At 43.5% G+C, this 22,199-nt stretch overlaps 2 protein-coding genes across 4 annotated transcripts; both read left to right on the top strand.

Annotated features, from left to right (window-relative positions):
- Nucleotides 1-959: 959 nt before the first annotated feature.
- On the top strand, nt 960-10,093 carry kif11 (kinesin family member 11). 2 transcript variants are annotated; one of them, XM_035173123.1, is made up of 27 exons: nt 960-1,132; nt 1,303-1,385; nt 2,305-2,434; nt 2,567-2,664; nt 2,892-2,970; nt 3,058-3,243; nt 3,571-3,695; nt 3,791-3,881; nt 4,155-4,300; nt 4,846-4,942; nt 5,055-5,150; nt 5,247-5,335; nt 5,517-5,604; nt 5,886-5,959; nt 6,042-6,156; nt 6,259-6,330; nt 6,897-7,032; nt 7,120-7,292; nt 7,499-7,624; nt 7,729-7,884; nt 8,171-8,310; nt 8,436-8,596; nt 8,687-8,805; nt 8,889-9,111; nt 9,248-9,411; nt 9,558-9,668; nt 9,803-10,093. In XM_035173123.1, exons 2-27 carry the CDS (start codon nt 1,312-1,314, stop codon nt 9,911-9,913), a joined length of 3,180 nt encoding a protein of 1,059 aa, XP_035029014.1. In that variant the 5' UTR covers nt 960-1,132; nt 1,303-1,311; the 3' UTR covers nt 9,914-10,093. The 2 variants fall into 2 exon arrangements, with proteins under 2 accessions (XP_035029014.1, XP_035029013.1); XM_035173122.1 differs by having other exon boundaries at nt 9,800-10,093.
- Nucleotides 10,094-11,915: 1,822 nt separating this feature from the next.
- Nucleotides 11,916-22,165, top strand: LOC118118658 (CXADR-like membrane protein). Of its 2 annotated transcripts, none has more exons than XM_035171821.2 (2): nt 11,916-12,663; nt 19,852-22,165. In XM_035171821.2, exons 1-2 carry the CDS (start codon nt 12,286-12,288, stop codon nt 20,380-20,382), a joined length of 909 nt encoding a protein of 302 aa, XP_035027712.2. In that variant the 5' UTR covers nt 11,916-12,285; the 3' UTR covers nt 20,383-22,165. The 2 variants fall into 2 exon arrangements, with proteins under 2 accessions (XP_035027712.2, XP_047198194.1); XM_047342238.1 differs by having other exon boundaries at nt 11,916-12,783; nt 19,996-22,165.
- The last annotated feature ends 34 nt before the right edge of the window (nt 22,166-22,199 follow it).

The raw sequence follows: 22,199 nt of genomic DNA, 5'->3' as shown, positions 1-22,199 counted from the left end.
GAGGATTATTCTTAAATTTATTTAAGTGTTGAATATTTACAATATTTAATTAGACTATAACACAAACAGTAAATAAAATACAGACAAATAAACAGCAGAGTTTGGTTCATGATGATAATTCAGAGGCCAAAGAAAAGAGATGGATCTTCAGATGTGTTTCAGAGTTGTGAAAACAGAGGATCGATAATAATCATCAATAAATGGTCAATAAAAGGTTTTATAATAAATCAAGTCATTTCAGCGACCGTGGTGTTAACTGTTAATAATCAGTTTTTAAACAGAACTTGTTCCAGATGTTGGAGGAGGATTTTCTACAACCTGGCAACGCAAACATTGTTCTAATGGTTTATAACTGATCTGTGAATTAAAAGATGTGATAATCATCAATAAATATATTGATTCCCGCTGATAAATGGTTTCTCATCAGAGGGTACAGGTACAGAACATTTACATTTCCCATGAGGCATCAGCAGGACGCAGAATAATAATAATAAAATAATGTGACATCCAAATAAATTTATATTTATATTCATATCTCAATAAAACAGAATTCACATTCATTTGAATCTGCTCTTGTTATCAGTGACTCTTGCATAATAATTCATGTTGATTTGCTTCTTATTTAATTTCACAGAATAAATAATATGTAAAGAATAGTATAATAGATAATAAATAAATAATATGTAGCGAACAGCACATGTTAAATTTTACATACAAAAATAATAAATAATAAATACTATGTAGAGAATAGTACATGTTTAATATTAGATATAAAAATAATAAACCAACACACATTAAATCAGTTTTCGGAACAGTGTCGCCCCCTGTCGACAAAAACATGTTTTTACTGCTTCTACCTCCCGTGATGCTCCGCGGTGCCAACGTCACGTGCGCGTTCTACACCAATCGCGTCGTTTGTTTGTCCGTTACTCCCCTGCTATTGGCCGGTGTAAATTTAAAAGTACAGTTTGAACAGTGTGAGTCGGAAGGATTGTGAGCGCCACAGAAGCGACGAGTGAGCTGCGGGAGAAAAGAAAAAACAAACACACGCAGGAAATATATCTGTATTTAACGCGTTTTATTCACGGACACGTTGTTCAAGAAGAGGCGGAGAAGGGAACGACGTCAGCGGGTGAGTTACCGCCCGAGCTGCCGCGGCTCTGTGGCTGTTAGCCGGCGGAAGCTAACGCAGCTAACGTCGTCGCGAGTTTAAAAAAAAAAAAAAACCGGTAACGGGTCGTTCGAACCGGTGAAAGTTGTTAAAAAAAGTCCGCGATCGTTGTGTGTTTCTCTCTGGGGCAGAACCGAAACATGGCGTCGCACAACCTGAGCGGATTGAAGCGAGACGAGAAGGGACGAAACATCCAGGTCGTTGTCAGATGCAGGTAAATTCACTTTAATGTCCTTTAACTTCACCTGTGTGTGTGTGTGTGTGTGTGTGTGTGTGTGTGTGTGTGTGTGTGTGTGTGTGTGTGTGTGTGTGTGTGTGTGTGTGTGTGTGTGTGTGTGTGTGTGTGTGTGTGTGTGTGTGTGTGTGTGTGTGGAGGTTTAACACACAAGTAGAGTTTGTAGTTTTTAAAATCACAATCTTCACTCGGGAGCAAAATCCAGATGAAAATAACAATAATAATGATGTGACATTTATCGTTATCGACTGATATGAAAACGATTATCTTGATGTCATTTAGGTTTCCCACATAGTTGATCTACCTCGGGTTTATAAACTGTTTTCTGTCTTTTTGGACATTTTAATCTGGATATAAGTTTGTAGTCGCTCAGACCATATTCCACCCACAGGATCTAGATCTGTTTAACTGTGTTCTTTCACTGACATGAGAGTTTCTGAAGCCCGTGAGTCAGTAACATGTTTAATTTGGTCACAGTGATGATATAATAAATAAAGGACAGTGACAGTTTGAGGCAGATTTCTGGTAATAACGTAAAATGAGTTGACGGAGCAACGAAACAATATCAATAATTATCTCAAGATCATTTTCATCAAAAGCAATGTAACAAAAAGTTGAATATATTGTTTATGCGTTGTATAAACACAGTGAGGGTAATAATATAAGAATAAAAGGTTAATTATTATAATAGTATTGAACAGAAATGTTACACACAGCATCACAGAACTGAAAGATAAATACTTCTCAACGCCGGCAGCTTCTGATGCAGATTTGCTTCTTATTCCTGTTTTTTTTTCTGTTTGAATTTAAATCGACGTCAGACTTCACCTCGGACACTCTTGAAATCCTGTTGTCTGCGTCTGTCTGATAAGTCGTCACTGCTCCGTTGTGCTTTCAGGCCGTTTAACACAGTGGAGCGGAAGTCGTCCTACGGCGTCATCGACTGCGATCAGAACAGGAAAGAGGTGCTTGTGAAGACGGGAGGGATGAACGACAAGGCGTCCCGAAAGACCTACACATTTGACATGGTGAGTGGCTGCAGTGTTGTTAGATACTTCATGCAAAGTACAAATTTACCTGAACCTAATGTGTCCACTGAGGATAATTAGATCATTTCCGCCTTTTCTTTTTTTTTTTAAATTGAATTATTCTGTGGTCAGGTGTTTGGTCCGGCAGCGAAGCAGATCGACGTGTACCGGAGCGTCGTTTGTCCCATTCTGGACGAAGTCATCATGGGATACAACTGCACCGTGTTTGCGTAAGTTTGTTTGAATGGTTCAGTAAACGCATGAAGGTGTTACTACTACAGGAAGGTGAACATAGTTATGGAAGTTATTACAACAACAAACCAGTGATGTGATCAAATCTAATCCTTTGTATTGGAAAAGTTTATGTTTCTTATTGGAGTCAAATATTTCGATTTTTCATGATGACATTTGTTGTTTGATTTGTTATGAGAGACTATTTCCCTCTGCTGTGGTTCAGCTACGGTCAGACAGGAACAGGAAAGACGTTCACCATGGAGGGCGAGAGGAGTCCGGGCGAACAGTTCACCTGGGAGGAGGTGAGTTCACAAACTCCTGCGTACGAGTTCTGTAAGAGGTCGTTACACACAGAATGGATCGAATGAACGTTTCCTCTGCGTTGTTAGGATCCTCTTGCCGGCATCATCCCCCGGACGCTGCACCAGATCTTCGAGAAACTTTCTGAGAACGGCACCGAGTTCTCCGTCAAAGTCTCGCTGCTGGAGATCTACAACGAGGAGCTGTTCGACCTGCTCAGTCCCAGCGAAGACGTCAACGAGCGGCTGCAGCTGTTCGATGACCCGCGCAACAAGGTGACCAAAGACTGAGGGAGATATTTAACTGCTGTTCCCAGGACACGGTTTGTCTGTAGAGCGTTTCCCTTTTGCTCTGAGTGATCTTGGGTGTTTCAGGAAGAGAAAATGATGTTGGTTTTTATCAAGAGTTAAATGTACAGTTAACACAGAGACACAGGATTCAACCTGGAACGTGGATCTTTAGTTTCAAAGAGACTTAAATCGGGATAAAACATCTTGTAGAGATAAATTAAAATGTCCCTGCAGCACAAACAGGGATGTTTGGCTTCTGTACATGTGATTTTCTGTCCTGACCCCTGTGTCGTGTCGTGTCGTGTATCGCAGCGTGGCGTGGTGGTGAAGGGCCTGGAGGACGTGACGGTCCACAACAAAGACGAAGTTTATCAGATCCTGGAGAGAGGATCCGCCAAGAGGAGGACGGCCTCGACACTGATGAACGCCTATTCCAGGTCAGCGTCAGCAAACAACTGTGGTCGGTATTTAATCACCTCGGCTGCTTGTGTCGCGCTCACGCTTTTTGTTGTGTTTTTTTGTGTCTGCGCAGTCGCTCCCACTCCGTCTTCTCCGTCACCATCCACATGAAGGAGATCACTCTGGACGGGGAGGAGCTGGTGAAGATTGGGAAACTCAACCTGGTATAAATCCTTCATGTTTGATAAAAGAGGTTTTCAATGTAAAGTAATAAAAGTTTCATTTCAAATCTCTCAGTAAAACTTTTCAATTCAAGAATTCTCTGAAAGAGCTGCTATGATTACTTTATCATACATTGGATTTGTAAATTCAAGAATATCGACAACATCCTGCGGATTATCAAACAATTAAACACCTGTTACACACACACACACACACGTCTTTTCAATGGTTACATTTCTAAGAGCTCCTCCTCATTAACCGTCCGCCCTCTGCAGGTGGACCTCGCCGGCAGCGAGAACATCGGGCGCTCGGGTGCGGTGGACAAGCGAGCTCGCGAGGCCGGAAACATCAACCAGTCTCTGCTGACGCTGGGCCGAGTGATCACAGCGCTGGTGGAGAAGAGGCCGCACGTCCCGTACAGGTACGAGCTGGTAGACGCACGGGGTTGTCGTTATGTTGTGTGAACGCAAGAAGAATAATGGATGAAACTAACACAAATGTGCATTTACATATTTCTATTCCTTTGTTTGTCTTCGTTCCTTCGTTTTTAATATAGGATAAGAAAACTAAAACCAAAAATCGTCACATTGGAGAGATTAGAGCCAGATGTTTTCTGACAATCGGTCACTAAATATTTTCAGCCTCAGAACAATTAAAGGGATAGTTTGATGTTTTTTGGAGACGGGTTTTCCTGCAGAAGCTTAGATGAGGAGTATAAATAATAAGAAGCTCCTTAGCTTAGCATGAAGACTGGAAACTGTCAGAGGTTGAACTAAATTAATATACGATCACCTCCGATGTCAACAAGTGAACGTGTTTTCATTTAATTTTTAAATCTAGTACAAAAAACTGAGTGTAAAAACTGACCAGTTGTGGCTTCTTGTTCAAGGTGTAAAAAGATTTTGGTGGGAAAAATTGGACTATGTTCCTAACCCATAAGTTCATGTCTGAAAACTCTTCTCACAGAGAGTCCAAGCTGACCAGGATCCTGCAGGACTCGCTGGGAGGACGAACGAAAACCTCCATCATTGCCACCGTGTCGCCTTCATCCAGCAACCTGGAAGTATGTCCTGCTGTCTCTGCACATCTGTTTTACCATCCATAACGTCACACTGCTCCAGAGCAGTTTCCTCCTCCGCCGGAGCTCGTGTTCATCAGTGTGATTCTCTCTGCAGGAGACACTGAGCACACTGGAGTACGCCAGCAGGGCCAAGAACATCATGAACAAACCTGAGGTCAACCAGAAACTCACCAAGAGGACGCTCATCAAGGTAGACGAGCTCTAAGACTTTGTATGATTGTGAGATTATTTCAAGCTCAAATATTAACACAGGCGTCACATCTCATCGGCCTGTGTCTGTGTTCAGGAGTACACGGAGGAGATCGAACGTCTGAAGCGTGACCTGGCCACCACTCGAGACAAGAACGGAGTTTACCTGTCCTCAGAAAACTTTGAGTAGGTCACACAAGGTGTTCCTTGTACTGGACAACATCCTTTATCTCTTTCACACCTGCTGAGTTCAGAGCTAACATATCCTTCTCTGCAACAACAACTACACATTTTATTTAATCCATAAAATGTGTTTTTAAATGGTGTTCCCTCATATAATTTCTTTCTTGTGTGTGTTTTATTTCAGGAGTATGAAGAGTCAGATCACCGCTCACGAGGAGCAGATAGTAGAGTACACAGACCGGATCGCCGCCATGGAGGAGGAGCTGAAGAAGGTTATGAGACTTTTACCACGTGTTTACCATGTGTTCTAATAAGTCCTGACTTCAGTGTTGCAGGTTGTTGCAGCAGCGACATGTTAGGAGCCGTGTGATGAGGCAACATTTATATTAATTTATATATCACGTTGTAGATGCTGCGAGAGAGAAAAAAAGAGAAATGCTTCCATTTCACTTACAACTCAAAGCTACAACCTGCTCGACGACAAATACAACTTGTGCCATGAATCATCACAGCATCACGTACAAGTCGTCCTCACACGTTTTCTCCTCTGCAGGCAATGGAGCTGTTCACCGACAGTAAAACCAGACTGGAGCAGTGCTCCGTGGACCTGGACGAGAAGCAGCAGAGGTGAGGCGTCGCTGTACTAGAGCAGCATCTAGCTGGGAAATCAGCAACTTGTGAAACTGAAGTGTCGTGCGTCTTTTTTCAGGCTGGAGGAAACAAATCGTTACCTGCAGGAGACCCAAGAGAAGCTGAGTCAGGAGGAGTTCATCTGCTCGGAGCTCAGCTCAGTCCAGGAAACCCTGTACGCCTCCGCTGACCAGGTACGAACACACATCACTGATTGATCTGAGTGAAATCTCTTTTTATATCTCTCTTCTTTTTAACGTTTTCGTCCGTGTGCTTTTGTGGTTCCACTTGTTCAGCTGCTGACGACGGTGGCCGCCAGCACCAGCGACGTGTCTGGTCTCCACGACAAACTGGACCGGAAGAAAAAGGTCAGACACCCCAGACACACTGTAGAAAACACTCAACTGCTTTATACACTGAATATAATGAAGAAGATTCAGAGTCCTGCAGTTTGGAAATGATTTTATCCCTGAATAGATCAAATATAATCAATAAATAACAAACATTGAAATATTTCAGGACGACATTCAGCAAAATCTTACGTTTAAGGGAACGTGACCGGACACAATCGATTTGTTTTCTTTGTCAAGTCTTTGCATCGTTTTTACGATTAACTGATTAAAATTTTAGCCTTAAAAATGTCAGTCACAGAAAAAAAGTCTTTAATGAATTTGGAGCATTTGTGTTTTAATGAGCAGCTTAAACCTTTAATTTATCATCAAAATCGTGGACGATTATTTTCATTTTCTTTAATTAGTTGATGAATTGACTAAATTTATTTCGCCTCTAAAACTGAATATAGTAATTTATCATTTTCACTTAACTAACCCTTCACTTCTTCTCCACTGCCCTAAACATTTTTTACATCGCGTCACATTTTCACATCATGTCCTCGTGACCTGAGATGTTGACGCTCTTGATTTTTAAATGTCAGGTGGAGCACCACAACAGGCAGATCCAGCAGAGTTTCTCTCAGCGTGTGGACGGAACTTTCAGCAGCATGCAGCGCTGCGTTCAGCAGCATGGAGCCAAACACCACGACATGATGAGCAGCTACTCGCACGCCATCGGTAAGACCAGAGAGCTCTGCTCACAGTGTAATGTCCCAGAACAGTCACACAACTCGTTTCTGACCCTCCACCCTGTCTCTTGCTCAGATGGTTTACTTGTGATGAACGAGGCTGTGCTGGAAGGAGCTCTGACCACCGTGGAGTCCTTCGTGGGCAGCGTGGGGCCGCTGGTGGCCGAGGGCGTGGCTCGCTGTCAGGAGAAAGTGCAGCAGCAGGAGGCGCTGTGTCTGCAGGACAAAGAGAATCTGCTGCAGCTGCTGGTGAGAAACAGACGACCTCCTGTGACGTTTCATACAAAACATGAGGTTTTTAAAGGTTAATGTATTGGTCTGAGTATTAACTCATTTATGGTCATAACGATTCTGAAACGCTAGTTGTCCTCAGATTGTAATCTCAGCGACCTCCAATGTTTGTTTCCAGCTTTTCCTGATGTGAGTTTTTAGCTGGTCCTTTTGTGTGACTGCAGGAGGAGCATCGACAGGACATGGAGCAGGTGTTAGTGGTTCGGACTCTGATGGGATTATCAGCCGTGAAGGAGCTCGGTGACACTCTGAAGGCGTCTGTGGCGGCGCAGCGAGCTCTGGCCGACAAGGTGAGAACACAATTGTGTTCTGACGTTTAATTGATCAAATATTTCTATGAAATCCAGGAATGAGAGGTCTCCTGTTGTAACCCTCATCGGTTTCACGCTCTCAGGTGGAGGCGATGAAGGAGATGGGGGTGTTTTTCAGCAGCCTGGTTCGGGAGCTGGGGGGGCTGCGGGTGGCCGCTGTTCAGGGTCTAAGCTCCGTGCAGACCGAACACGAGAAGCTTGAGGACGATATCAGACGAGCGCAGGAGAAACATCAGACGGTAAGATTTTTTCTCTCCGCACTGGTGACACGCAGCAGGAAGTCTCTGTCACAGTTGCTGCCCTCGGAGTGTAGTTCTGCCTCTTTCGTTATATTTAGGATGTTTGAAGCTTTTGCAAGAAATTCATTTGACACGGCAACTTCCTCAAAAACACGCCTGCCGTGTTTGACGTCATCGAGAAATAGAGAAGAGCATAGTTTGTCATGTTTCTAAAGGTTTGCTTCTATCGCTCACAAACCTTTTTGTAATGTGAGTAAAAACTGACGTAACTGTTTCGCTCCATCAGAATATGAAGCAGACCATCCAGTGCCTGCAAGACCAGCTCAACCTGCTGACCCTGGAGGCCCAGAGCGACTACACTGATCTGTGCACGTCCTCCAGAGCGCTGCTCAAACCTCTGCAGAGCCTCCAGCAGAGCATCAGCACGTGAGTCACACACAAGAAGGTTTCTCCTTTTATCCAACTACTACAAACCGAAATCATCAGACCTAGAGAAGGAATTTCTAACATTTGTTTTACCTTTTCATTTATGTCACGTCCTCGTCCTACAGCGGCTGCAGCACAGTCGAGCATCAGGCCTCGACCCAGGCGGACCTCCTCTGCTCCACCTCCTTATCCCTCGCCTCTTCACTGCGTCTCAGTGCAGACGAGAGTCAACAGACGCTGGAGGAGATGACGGGCTGCTGCTCCCACCTCCACAACTCTGTGTCTGGTACGACACCGATCGTTTCCTCATGTGAACTCACAACCTGCCGGACGTTCAGGGTGAGTTGGTGTTAATGCTGTTGATGTGTGGCTGCAGGTCTGGTGGAACGTGACCTCCAGTGGAGCTCCGGAGCCAGGGAGCATGCAGAGACACAAGCCCAGGAACATCTCACCCTGATGAGACAGAGTGTCACTGAAGCTCAGAACCTGCGTCAGGTAAGAAAAAAGTCACCATCGGAGAAACATCACCTGGAAGATTTCATATCTTTAAATTTGACCATAATCTAATCCTCCTCCAGAGCGTTGAGACGCGCTGCACCAAACAGCTGCACGAAGCCAAGGAGGAGCTGTCGTGTCGGCAGCAGGAGGTGAAGCGAGTTCTAGTGGCCGTGCAGGAGCAGAACTCCTCAGACAGGATTGTTCTTGACGAGCAGCAGGCGGAGCTACGTGACCACGTGGAGACGAGCCAACAGCTGGTTTATGGTTTCCTGCAGGACGAGCTGCAGCAGGATGTTCCCACCGGTAAAATCTTCAACCACCATCTGTTTCTGCTTTTATGTTTGGTTCGGCCCCAAAATCAAATCCACCCCGTGCCCATCTGAAAGAAATGAAATCGAGTCTCGCCTTCGTCACAAACCCGCTCTGTTGTCGCCTTCAGGTGCCACCCCTCAGCGTCGGCAGTTTTCGTATCCCAAGCAGCTGGTGAAGTCTCAGAGCCGTGGCGAGCTCCTGGATAGCCTGGGGAGGCAGCAGGAGGAGCTGCTCGCAGCCATGGAGGAGGAGGAGCCCGAAGAGGAGGACAGACACAGCCAGGTGGAACATGTACGTTCACCTTTTTCCTCCTCAGTGACGGTTACTCTGCATAGATGGCGATTCCTCGTGTAATCGGCTTCACATGACCTCAGTTAAAACTCGACGGCTTCTTTTCACTGTTTTTTTTTTACGCTGCTCCTCTTGGTTTCATCCAGGACTCTCTGGAGGACGAGCTGAGCACTTGTAACGAAAGCTTAGCCACGGAGCCGTCATTCATCGACGAGAACCTCGTCTTCAACGAGAGTAAACGTCTTCCCTTCTTCAAGGTGAGCAGCGAGAATGTTCAATTAAAACCAAAGGCTGAAACATGTGTGGTTGTTTGGGGAGGAGTTACATTTTTATTTCTGCAGATGATGAAAAAGATAACTGAGGTTGTTTTTTTTTTCCTGTTGCCCAGCAGCAGAAGGGCGGTAAGAAGGAAATGAAGATCCACGGCCGACAGAAGATGTTAGAAGCCGAAGCTGCGTTGACGCCGCAGAAATCCAGGCTGCCGCTCCGCTGCCAGAACTAAGACAGTTTTTAATTTTATTCTTTTAAACAATGTTGTTATCGCTAAACTCTTTCTAATATTAATCTTTTGTCTTTTTAAACATTACGATGCTGTGTCGTAAACTGTCTCTTGTTGTAGCACCGTGATTGTCCCGACATTTTCAAGTTGCTTGTAAAATTAAAGAGATTTATACTTGTTTTACTCCTTTTGTTTGTTTTTCAACTAAGAAAATTAAGTCTGAGCGGGTTGCCGTGACGCTTCTGTTTTAATTTTAACTTAAGTTTGGTTAAATTGTAAATAAACATGTCGGCTCCCATAAGTGAACCCAAAGTGTCTTGATCGCTCCCTGGTGTCTGGCTGCAGTATAGGTCATAAACCCCACCTCCTCCATGTTAGCAGATTGGAAATAGACAAAACAAAAAAAATTGACGTTAAATGTTTGTCAAATGTGGGTTTTTTTTTTTTCATTTCATTTCTGTGAAGCGGGAGGATGTCCAACATTATTTACAGTCTTTGGTTAAACGGTCTGTTTAATGTCACGATGTTAACACTCGTGTGGTCAACAGCTCAAGTTCACGTGGATTTGCAGATTGTGCTGGGACACTGAAAAAGCTGCATGAAAGATGGTCATAGGGATGCACGATGCAGTGTATATATCGATCCGATATATTATTGACTCGATAATAGACACTTTTTATTATTTATTTATCGGAATCTTAAATTATAGCCAATTAAAACGTCTGATGAACACAGCGTACCTGGTCGCGCTCATGACGTCATACATCAGTCCCTGTCCATGCCACCGTGATGTGTTTGAGTTGGAACTGAAAACTCGGTGTGGACGTTTTTTATACATTCTGAGAGTGACTGTAAGATTGCAATTTGCAACAAATGTGCAAAGGTTCCGAGAGGGAAAAGCATTTGCAAATTTTAACACTACCAACACCTTAGAGTCCCTCATCGCAATTACAATGTATGGCAAGAATGCGAGGCGCTTGCAGCCAGCGTTACTGAGGGGGGGAGTCTGGCAGTGACAGCTGCCTCCAACCGGTGTGGCATCAAAGACAGCTGCCTCCAACCGGTGTGGCATCAAAGACCACTGCCTTTACATATCAGTGGCAGTTTCCGTTGACACCAGAAGTACCTCTACGAGCTACCGCTGCCACGATTTGAGCTTGCCCTTACTGACCTATGGGCCTCAGACGTCAGTCCAGTGAGTATGGTTAGTTTGACGGCTCGATGGCTGCATGATGATTTCAATAAGAAACGGACATTGTTGCATGCACTCACATACAGCAGCCTGTCAGTTCTATAAGAGCCTTCATTTTTTAATGAAAGATGCACTATTTTGCTTCAACTAATTGTGTTTAAAAACATTTCTGTTCAGAGTAATTTGTAATCTATTTTGAATTTTTATGCAATACACTTGATAAGACTTATGTTACATGAAGGCCAAAGTATAAAGAAACCATCCTTACTCTCATGCACTAAAAGTACATAAGCTGTCCTCAACCTTTTTCCATTTCTTTATTGAGCAAAATATTCCATGTGCTTTTGTCAGTTTTCATCAGGCTTTCAGTTCTATAACAGATGCACCAGACACAGTTGATCTATTCTCATTATTCTGCTGCAGCTCAGAAAGGAAACAAAGAGTTTAGGGGGTTAATTTCAGTGACAACAGTTCTATCACAGCCCATGAATATGATACATAAAATACAGTACTTTTCAAATTGGTGAAGTTTCGATGATTGCTTATTATTCAAAGAGAAGCTGAAGATTGGACACAGAACAGATGTTTTCAGGTGGTTTGCTGTTTTCTGAAAACTGTGTGAATAACAGAGCTGGATCTTATTTCTGTGTTTCCATGTTCCTCCCTATTACTTCAACCTAAATAACTTCCCTCTTATTCATGCTATTTTTATTATAACCACACCCGAGGTGGAGTGTGTGGGGGGTGGGGGGAGACCCGCTCTGACCCTGCTTCTGATTGGCTCAACATGATACTCAGACTCGGCCAATCAGAGGCAGGGTATGGAAACAAACACACGAGAAGCTTCTTTTTTACTTTCGGTTTATTCTCGGTCCGTCTGAAAACTGACTGAGTCGTAGAAATAGAATCGTCTTTAAACTCTGAAACCTGAATAAATGTGCTGTGATATATATTTTAAATGATTCGAATTTAAATCAGGCACAGGCACGAAGAGCTGAAGGACCATCGGTGCCTGGTGATTTTGACGCTCGGCGGAGAAGGGCGGTTCCGGTCTAACGGAGGTTCCTACTTCCACAGAAGAAGGTTCGTGATCAGCGGAAAGAGACTCAGGCAGTGTCCGCCTCACAGCTCGTGTTCTGAGGCATATATGAAGTTTGAGTCGCTCCGGTTCTGAGTCGAGGACATGGATGGACACTCGAGTTCCGGACCCCTCACGGTGCTGCTGCTCGCCGCCCTCACGTGCTCCGCGCTGGGCCAAAGTAAACCGTTATACTTCTCGGTCGGCGACTCCCTGGTCCTGACCCCTCCCAAGCACGGAACCGCCATCTCCGGCGTCGTGTGGACCCACAACTCGAACCTGGTGGTGGAGTGGGTGAATAAAGACCTGGAGTTCTTCAGGTCGTTTAAAGGACGGAGCAGCCTGGACGAGAGCACCGCACAACTGACCGTCAACGACACCAAGCAAAGCGACGGGGGAGAATACAGGGTGGAGATCAACAACGTGCAGCAGAGTCAAGTGTACACGGTTATCGTGATCAAGAAGGTGCCCAAGCCCTCGGTGGTGGTGCCCCCGTCATGCAGCCCCACATCCAGCAAATGTACCCTCACCTGTCAGGGAGACCCCGCCGGGACTGAGCCCCTCACCTACAGCTGGAGGAAGGACTCAGGTGGGTGGGAGCCAGAGCAGCAGAGCATGGACCTCCTCATCATCGATGACGCGACGACGAAGCGTGTAGAACAGATCTCGTGCAGGATGAAGAACCCAGTCAGCGAAGAGGAGAGCGACCCTCTTAAGAACCCAATATACCAGAAGGGATATGTGTCTCCAGGCGAGCTGGCTGCAATTATCTGCTCCTCGATCCTTGCTGTGGTCTTGGTTGGTCTTGGAGTTTGGAAGCGAGAAGCCATCAAGAAAAAGTTCTCTGCAGATTCAGGGACTATTTAGGGGAGGTCGGGAGTTCTGGTTTAACTGAAGGAGATGGAAGTCCATCTGTTATGAAACCCCTGAATGGAAAGCCCAACTAGAGAGATTTACATTCCTCCACCAAGGCCATCAGTCTGTCTCACTATGAAACACGAGCAGAAGAAAAAAATCCAAGATTTGCCCCAAAATGAATTGAGCTCTTCCTTAAGTCGTGCCCCAGCCCTCCTCTAAACTTCACAGGACTCTGTTCAGTGGTTTCTTCGTGTTTCTGCTAACGAACAAACGCAGGAAAAACCACGACCTCCATCCAGGTAATGAAGCTCCAGCATCACATCTGGTCTCCGGTGCCATGAACAACTGGACTGTTCATCCCTGAATTCTTCCTGCTTTTTTAAGCAACCACCTGTGTACAGGCTGTAGCTGTATGGTATTCAAAATATGAGATGGGTGAGAAAAATAATTCAGTAACTGCCCCGTCTAAATTCATAGTATGACAGTGGTGGAAGAAATGAAGCATTTTTTGAAACCAAAGTAGTAAAAACAGTTTAGAAATATTATTTGACTATTATATGTAAAGTCAGGGAATCAAAATGAACTTGAGCTGCTTTCAGACCTTCACTAAACTGCTATTCAGATGAAATGTTCTGGAAGTTCTGTATGTGAGAACAGATGTCTGAGCCAGTGTCTCCCTGCAGCCTCCGAGTAAAATGTCTTCAAAATGTCAGAGTGAGTCCATGTGAGAGTTCAGCAGGAGGCGAAGTGGACGTGTTGATGAGGTTTCTAACACGTGACGGACATGAAACTGGAAGAATACAAATATCTCAGGATGACGATGATGGAGTATTCTGACCTTAGTCTCATTATGTTTACGTGTTAATCTCATAATGTCCCATTGGACGTTTCACAGCATTTTGTGTCATCGACATGCGACAGTTACCAACTGATGACAACATGTGTCCTGGATTTGAGTGTAAACAAGATTAAAAAACAGAGGAGTTGAAAGTTTGTTAAAACCAGACAGAAAACTCTCAGAAGGGTAAATGAGAGTATCGTGTATTAAATAATTCCAGTTTGGAGTTTTAAAATTCTAGTGGGAATGTCAGACGTATGACATAATGGACGTAATGTTGACATGTGACATCATCAGTGTAACAAGTCACCAGGATTATGAATGGAATATTCTATTAGCAACGTGTGTCAACATTATATTCATATTATTGTCTTACTCTGAATAAGGCCAATAGTCAATGTATTGTGTCCATGTAAACGCAAGTACTAATATAATAACTTCCTAATTGATTTGTTGATGGAGTAATCAGAGTATGATTGTGATGGAAACTGGAATGAGTACTTCAAAGTTGTACTCCTGAGTTAATGATCTTAATTACCTTCCACCGCTGCACAGCTATGACTGAACCATGTACACTGAAGGTGAAAATAGTTCCTGGCTCATTATGTGCCATCTTATGTATGTTGTTAACTAATGTTTCTTCATTTTATCAATTTTTATCCGTCACTCGAGGCAGAATAATTGAATGTATTTTTTAAAACGCAGCCTGTCGTGAGTCAGAATCATTTTTTTGCTTATTTTTCCCACAATATGCACGTACAGGGTCAATGTGAAACATTAAGACGCATGTGTGTGATTAAATTCAACAACCAAATCATTAACTGAACTATCACCATGTTTTATGCACTGGCTGCTTCTGTGTATTTAAAGTTGATCCCTGTTTGCTCTGAAAAACAACTTCCTCTCTTAACAAAATGGAAATATGTTACGAAAACCTCCACTTTGTCTTTGTAATTTATAGCTTCTCACATTTTAAATGTTTGACGCTGTAGAGTTGTGTGCCTTGAAATTAAATTTATTTTGTTGTGATGGTATAAAGTGTAGATTTGTGTTTATTTCAATCGAACCCATTTATTCATATATTCATGTCACAACTGTTTGATGTCCTGGCTCCTAAATGGTGGAATGAGCTCCCCAATGACATCAGGACAGCAGAAAGTCTGTACATCTTCCGCCGCAAACTAAAAACACACCTGATCCGACTATACCTTGGATAAAAGTTTAAACTAACAATTTAGTAGCACTTAAAATGGCACTTCCTTATAGCACTTTGTAGTTTGGCTTTCTGGAAGAAATAGTACTTTCTTGATTCTTGTTGTTCTGGGTTTGTACCCTCATGGTTGAATGCTCTTATTGTGAGTCGCTTTGGATAAAAGCCTTAGCTAAATGTAATGTAAAAATGTGTTGCCCTTCGATTAACGTGGCCAAGTACAGTGGGTGGATCTCTCTCTCTCTCTCTCTCTCTCTCTCTCTCTCTCTCTCTCTCTCTCTCTCTCTCTCTCTCTCTCTCTCTCTCTCTCTCTCTCTCTCTCTCTCTGCTTCTGATTGGCTCTCACCAGACTCCAACCAATCAGACAGGAAGCCACACGTGTTGGCCAATCAGAGGCAGGATAGGAAGCAGACAAACGAGAAAATTATTTTTACTTCCGGTTTATTCTCGGTCTGAAAACTGACTGAGTCGTAGTAATAGAATCGTCTTTAAACTCTGAATAAATGTGCTGTGATATATATTTTAAATGATTCGAATTTAAATCAGGCACAGGCACGAAGAGCTGAAGGACCATCGGTGCCTGGTGATTTTGACGCTCGGCGGAGAAGGGCGGTTCCGGTCTAAAGGAGGTTTTTACTTCCACAGAAGAAGGTTCGTGATCAGCGGAAAGAGAATCAGGTAGTGTCCGCCTCACAGCTCGTGTTCTGAGGCATATATGAAGTTTGAGTCGCTCCGGTTCTGAGTTGAGGACATGGATGGACACTCGAGTTCCGGACCCGTCACGGTGCTGCTGCTCGCCGCCCTCACGAGCTCCGCGCTGGGCCAAAGTCAATCGTTATACTTCGAGGACGGCAAACAACTGGTCCTGACTCCTCCCAAGCACAGAACCGTCATCCCAGCGTCGTGTGGACCCACAACACGAACCTGGTGGTGGAGTGGGTGAATAAAGACCTGGAGTTCTTCGGCTCGTTTGAAGGACGGAGCAGCCTGAACGAGAGCACCGCACAACTGACCGTCAGCGCCGCCAAGCAAAGCGACGGGGAGAATACAGGGTGGAGATCAACAACGTGCAGCAGAGTCAAGTGTACACGGTTATCGTGATCAAGAAGGTGCCCAAGCCCTCGGTGGTGGTGGTGCCCCTGTCATGCAGCCCCACAAATCCAGCAGATGTACCCTCACCTGTCAGGAGACCCCGCCGGGACTGAGCCCCTCACCTACAGCTGGAGGAATGACTCAGCTCAGTGGGAGCCGGAGCAGCAGAGCATGGACCTCATCATCATCAATGACGAGAAGACGAGCGTGTAAAAGAGATCTCGTGCAGGATGAAGAACCCAGTCAGCAAAGAGGAGAGCGACTCTTAGAACCCAATATACCAGAAGTTCCCGGTACCTCCAGGCGGGCTGGCTGCAATTATCTGCTTGTTGATTCTTGCTGGGGTCTTGGTTGGTCTTGGAGTTTGGAAGCGAGAAGCCATCAAGAAAAGGTTCTGTGCAGGTCCAGAGACTGTATCTTCAGGGAGGACGGCAGTTCTGGAAGTCCATCTGTTCATGAAACCCTGAATGGAAAGCCAACTAGAGAGATTACCAAGGCCATCAGTCTGTCTCACTATGAAACACGGCAGAAGAAAAATCCAGATTTCCCCAAAATGAATTGACCTCTTCCTGAAGTCGTGCCCCAGCCCTCCTCTAAACTTCACAGACTCGCTCCTCCAGCTAATGAAGCTCCAGCATCACATCTGGTCTCCGGTGCCATGAACAACTGGACTGTTCATCCCTGAATTCTTCCTTCTGAAGAAGGACCACAACAGTAGACTGAGGGCAGAAGCTAAGAAATTTTATAATCTGACTATTTTTTAAGCAACCACCTGTGTACAGGCTGTAGCTGTATGTATTCAAATATGAGATGGGTAAGAAAAATAATTCAGTAACTGTCCCGTCTCAATTCATAGTATGACAGTGGTGGAAGAAATGAAGCATTTTTGAAACCAAAGTAGTAAAAACAGTTTAGAAATATTATTTAACTATTATATGTAAAGTCAGGGAATCAAAATGAACTTGAGCTGCTTTCAGACCTTCACTAAACTGATATTCAGATGAAATGTTCTGGAAGTTCTGTATGTGAGAACAGATGTCTGAGCCAGTGTCTCCCTGCAGCCTCCGAGTAAAATGTCTTCAAAATGTTATTTGATTTGAAATGTTGATGTGTGAGGTAGCGTAATTTTAATGACTTCACATGCTTCAACTTAGTCTGTGAATTTATATTTTAGCAGACACGTTTCCATGGAACCAATATTCTGACATTAACCAGAATAAGACAATCTGAATAAGGCACTGCATGTAAAGGCGTGTTCTGATGAATTGAACCTGAATGAGACAACTCAGACTAATCAATTATCAAACTAAGACATATGGAGTATTCTGACCTTAGTCTCATTATGTTTATTGTTAATCTCTTATAATGTCCCATTGGACGTTTCACAGCATTTTGTGTCATCGACAATCGACAGTTACCAACTGATGACAACATGTGTCCTGGATTTGAGTGTAAACAAGATTAAAAAACAGGAGTTGAAAGTTTGTTAAAATCAGACAGAAAACTCTCAGAAGGGTAAATGAGAGTATCGTGTATTAAATAATTCCAGTTTGGAGTTTTAAAATTCTAGTGGGAATGTCAGACGTATGACATAATGGACGTAATGTTGACATGTGACATCATCAGTGTAACAAGTCACCAGGATTATGAATGGAATATTCTATTAGCAACGTGTGTCAACATTATATTCATATTATTGTCTTACTCTGAATAAGGCCAATAGTCAATGTATTGTGTCCATGTAAACGCAAGTACTAATATAATAACTTCCTAATTGATTTGTTGATGGAGTAATCAGAGTATGATTGTGATGGAAACTGGAATGAGTACTTCAAAGTTGTACTCCTGAGTTAATGATCTTCATTACCTTCCACCGCTGCACAGCTATGACTGAACCATGTACACTCAAGGTGAAAATAGTTCCTGGCTCATTATGTGCCATCTTATGTATGTTGTTAACTAATGTTTCTTCATTTTATTACTTTTTATCCGTCACTCGACGCAGAATAATTGAATGTATTTTTAAAAACGCAGCCTGTCGTGAGTCAGAATCATTTTTCTGATAATTTTTCCCACAATATGCACGTACAGGGTCAATGTGAAACATTAAGACGCATGTGTGTGATTAAATTCAACAACCAAATCATTAACCGAACTATCACCATGTTTTATGCACTGGCTGCTTCTGTGTATTTAAAGTTGATCCCTGTTTGCTCTGAAAAACAACTTCCTCTCTTAACAAAATGGAAATATGTTACGAAAACCTCCACTTTGTCTTTGTAATTTATAGCTTCTCACGTTTTAAATGTTTGACGCTGTAGAGTTGTGTGCCTTGAAATTAAATTTATTTTGTTGTGATGGTATAAAGTGTAGATTTGTGTTTATTTCAATCGAACCCATTTATTCATATGTCACGACTGTTTGCTGTCCTGGCTCCTAAATGGTGGAATGAGCTCCCCAATGACATCAGGACAGCAGAAAGTCTGTACATCTTCCGCCGCAAACTAAAAACACACCTGATCCGACTATACCTTGAATAAAAGTTTAAACTAACAATTTAGAAGCACTTAAATGGCACTTCCTTATAGCACTTTGTAGTTTGGCTTTCTGGAAGAAATAGTACTTTCTTGATTCTTGTTGTTCTGGGTTTGTACCCTCATGGTTGAATGCTCTTATTGTGAGTCGCTTTGGATAAAAGCCTTAGCTAAATGTAATGTAAAAATGTGTTGCCCTTCGATTAACGTGGCCAAGTACAGTGGGTGGATCTCTCTCTCTCTCTCTCTCTCTCTCTCTCTCTCTCTCTCTCTCTCTCTCTCTCTCTCTCTCTCTCTCTCTCTCTCTCTCTCTCTCTCTCTCTCTGCTTCTGATTGGCTCACCAGATGATACTCACCAGACTCCAACCAATCAGACAGGAAGCCACACGTGTTGGCCAATCAGAGGCAGGATAGGAAGCAGACAAACGAGAAAATTATTTTTACTTCCGGTTTATTCTTGGTCTGAAAACTGACTGAGTCGTAGTAATAGAATCGTCTTTAAACTCTGAATAAATGTGCTGTGATATATATTTTAAATGATTCGAATTTAAATCAGGCACAGGCACGAAGAGCTGAAGGACCATCGGTGCCTGGTGATTTTGACGCTGGGCGGAGAAGGGCGGTTCCGGTCTAACGGAGGTTCCTACTTCCACAGAAGAAGGTTCGTGATCAGCGGAAAGAGACTCAGGCAGTGTCCGCCTCACAGCTCGTGTTCTGAGGCATATATGAAGTTTGAGTCGCTCCGGTTCTGAGTCGAGGACATGGATGGACACTCGAGTTCCGGACCCGTCACGGTGCTGCTGCTCGCCGCCCTCACGAGCTCCGCGCTGGGCCAAAGTAAACCGTTATACTTCTCGGTCGGCGACTCCCTGGTCCTGACCCCTCCCAAGCACGGAACCGCCATCTCCGGCGTCGTGTGGACCCACAACTCGAACCTGGTGGTGGAGTGGGTGAATAAAGACTTGGAGTTCTTCAGGTCGTTTAAAGGACGGAGCAGCCTGAACGAGAGCACCGCACAACTGACCGTCAACGACACCAAGCAAAGCGACGGGGGAGAATACAGGGTGGAGATCAACAACGTGCAGCAGAGTCAAGTGTACACGGTTATCGTGATCAAGAAGGTGCCCAAGCCCTCGGTGGTGGTGAGGACCCTGACATGCAGCCCCAAATCCAGCAACTGTACCCTCACCTGTCAGGGAGACCCCGCCGGGACTGAGCCCGTCACCTACAGCTGGAGGAAGGTCGACCCAGATGACCCAGATGACCCAGCTCAGTGGGGGCCTGAGCAGCAGAGCATGGACCTCCTCATCATCGATGACGAGAAGACGAGGGGTGTAAAACAGTTCTTGTGCAGGATGAAGAACCCAGTCAGCAAAGAGGAGAGCGACCATCTTGATAACCCAATGTACCAGGAGGACACGGGATCTTTCTCTCCAGGCGGGCTGGTTGCAGGTCTCTTCTTCTTGATTCTTGCTGGGGTCTTGGCTGGACTTGGAGTTTGGAAGCGAGAAGCCATCAAGAAAAGGTTCTGTGCAGGTCCAGAGACTGTATCTTCAGAGGTGGTCAGGAGTTCTGATTTAGCAGAAAGAGAGCCATCTGTTCATGAACCCCTGAATGAAAATCCAAACCAAGGCGAGGATTTGCCCCAAAAACAATTGACCTCTTCCTGAAGTCGTGCCCCAGCCCTCCTCTAAGCTAATGAAGCTCCAGCATCACATCTGGTCTCCGGTGCCATAAACAACTTGACTGTTCATCCCTGAATTCTTCCTGCTGCAGAGGACTTTTCAGTTTTTTATATGAAACCACAACAGTAGAGCTGAGGGCAGAAGCTAAGAAATTTCATAATCTGACTATTTTTTTTAAGCAACCACCTGTGTACAGGCTGTACCTATATGAGATGGGTAAGAAAAATAATTCATGAACTGCCCCGTCTCAATTCATAGTATGACAGTGGTGGAAGAAATGATGCATTTTTTAAAACCAAAGTAGTAAAAACAACCGTTTAGAAATATTGTTTAACTATTATATGTAAAGTCAGGGAATCAAAATGAAGTTGAGCTGCTTTCAGACCTTCACTAAACTGATAATCAGATGAAATGTTCTGGAAGTTCTGTATGTGAGAACAGATGCCTGAGCCAGTGTCTCCCTGCAGCCTCCGAGTAAAATGTCTTCAAAATTTATTTGATTTGAAATGTTGATGTGTGAGGTAGCGTACATTTTAATGACTTCACATGCTTCAATTTAGCCTGTGAATTTATATCTTAGCAGACACGTTTCCATGGACACCAATATTCTGACATTAACCAGAATAAGACAATCTGAATAAGGCACTGCATGTAAAGGGCGTGTTCTGATGAATTGAACCTGAATGAGATCATACTCAGACTAATCAATTATCAAACTAAGACATATGGATTATTCTGACCTTAGTCTCATTATGTTTACGTGTTAATCTCATAATGTCCCATTGGACGTTTCACAGCATTTTGTGTCATCGACATGCGACAGTTACCAACTGATGACAACATGTGTCCTGGATTTGAGTGTAAACAAGATTAAAAAACAGGAGTTGAAAGTTTGTTAAAATCAGACAGAAAACTCTCAGAAGGGTAAATGAGAGTATCGTGTATTAAATAATTCCAGTTTGGAGTTTTAAAATTGTAGTGGGAATGTCAGACGTATGACATAATGGACGTAATGTTGACATGTGACATCATCAGTTTAAAAAGTCACCAGGATTATGAATGGAATATTCTATTAGCAACGTGTGTCAACATTATATTCATATTATTGTCTTACTCTGAATAAGGCCAATAGTCAATGTATTGTGTCCATGTAAACGCAAGTACTAATATAATAACTTCCTAATTGATTTGTTGATGGAGTAATCAGAGTATGATTGTGATGGAAACTGGAATGAGTACTTCAAAGTTGTCCTCCTGAGTTAATGATCTTAATTACCTTCCACCGCTGCACAGCTATGACTGAACCATGTACACTCAAGGTGAAAATAGTTCCTGGCTCATTATGTGCCATCTTATGTATGTTGTTAACTAATGTTTCTTCATTTTATCAATTTTTATCCGTCACTCGAGGCAGAATAATTGAATGTATTTTTAAAAACGCAGCCTGTCGTGAGTCAATCATTTTTTTGCTTATTTTTCCAACAATGTGCACGTACGGGGTCAATGTGAAACATTAAGACGCATGTGTGTGATTAAATTCAACAACAAAATCATTAACTGAACTATCACCATGTTTTATGCACTGGCTGCTTCTGTGTATTTAAAGTTGATCCCTGTTTGCTCTGAAAAACAACTTCCTCTCTTAACAAAATGGAAATATGTTACGAAAACCTCTTTTGTACGTGTTATTTATAGTTTATCACATTTTAAATGTTTGACGCTTTGGAGTTGTGTGCCTTGAAATAAAATTTATTTTGTTGTGATAGTATAAAGTCTAGATTTGTGTTTATTTCAATCGAACT

Source organism: Hippoglossus stenolepis, chromosome 12 (assembly GCF_022539355.2).
Source record: "Hippoglossus stenolepis isolate QCI-W04-F060 chromosome 12, HSTE1.2, whole genome shotgun sequence".
Taxonomy (NCBI): Eukaryota; Metazoa; Chordata; class Actinopteri; order Pleuronectiformes; family Pleuronectidae; genus Hippoglossus; species Hippoglossus stenolepis.
This window is presented reverse-complemented; position numbering and strand designations above follow the sequence as displayed.

Coding starts and splice junctions, on each gene's coding strand:
- kif11 (XM_035173122.1), top strand. CDS start 1,312: ATGGCGTCGCACAACCTGAGCGGATTGAAGCGAGACGAGAAGGGACGA. Junction 5,605..5,885: donor TGGAGGAGGAGCTGAAGAAG/GTTATGAGACTT, acceptor TCTCCTCTGCAG/GCAATGGAGCTGTTCACCGA. Junction 9,669..9,799: donor AACGTCTTCCCTTCTTCAAG/GTGAGCAGCGAG, acceptor CCTGTTGCCCAG/CAGCAGAAGGGCGGTAAGAA.
- LOC118118658 (XM_035171821.2), top strand. CDS start 12,286: ATGGATGGACACTCGAGTTCCGGACCCCTCACGGTGCTGCTGCTCGCC. Junction 12,664..19,851: donor AGGTGCCCAAGCCCTCGGTG/GTGGTGCCCCCG, acceptor AAGCCCTCGGTG/GTGGTGAGGACCCTGACATG.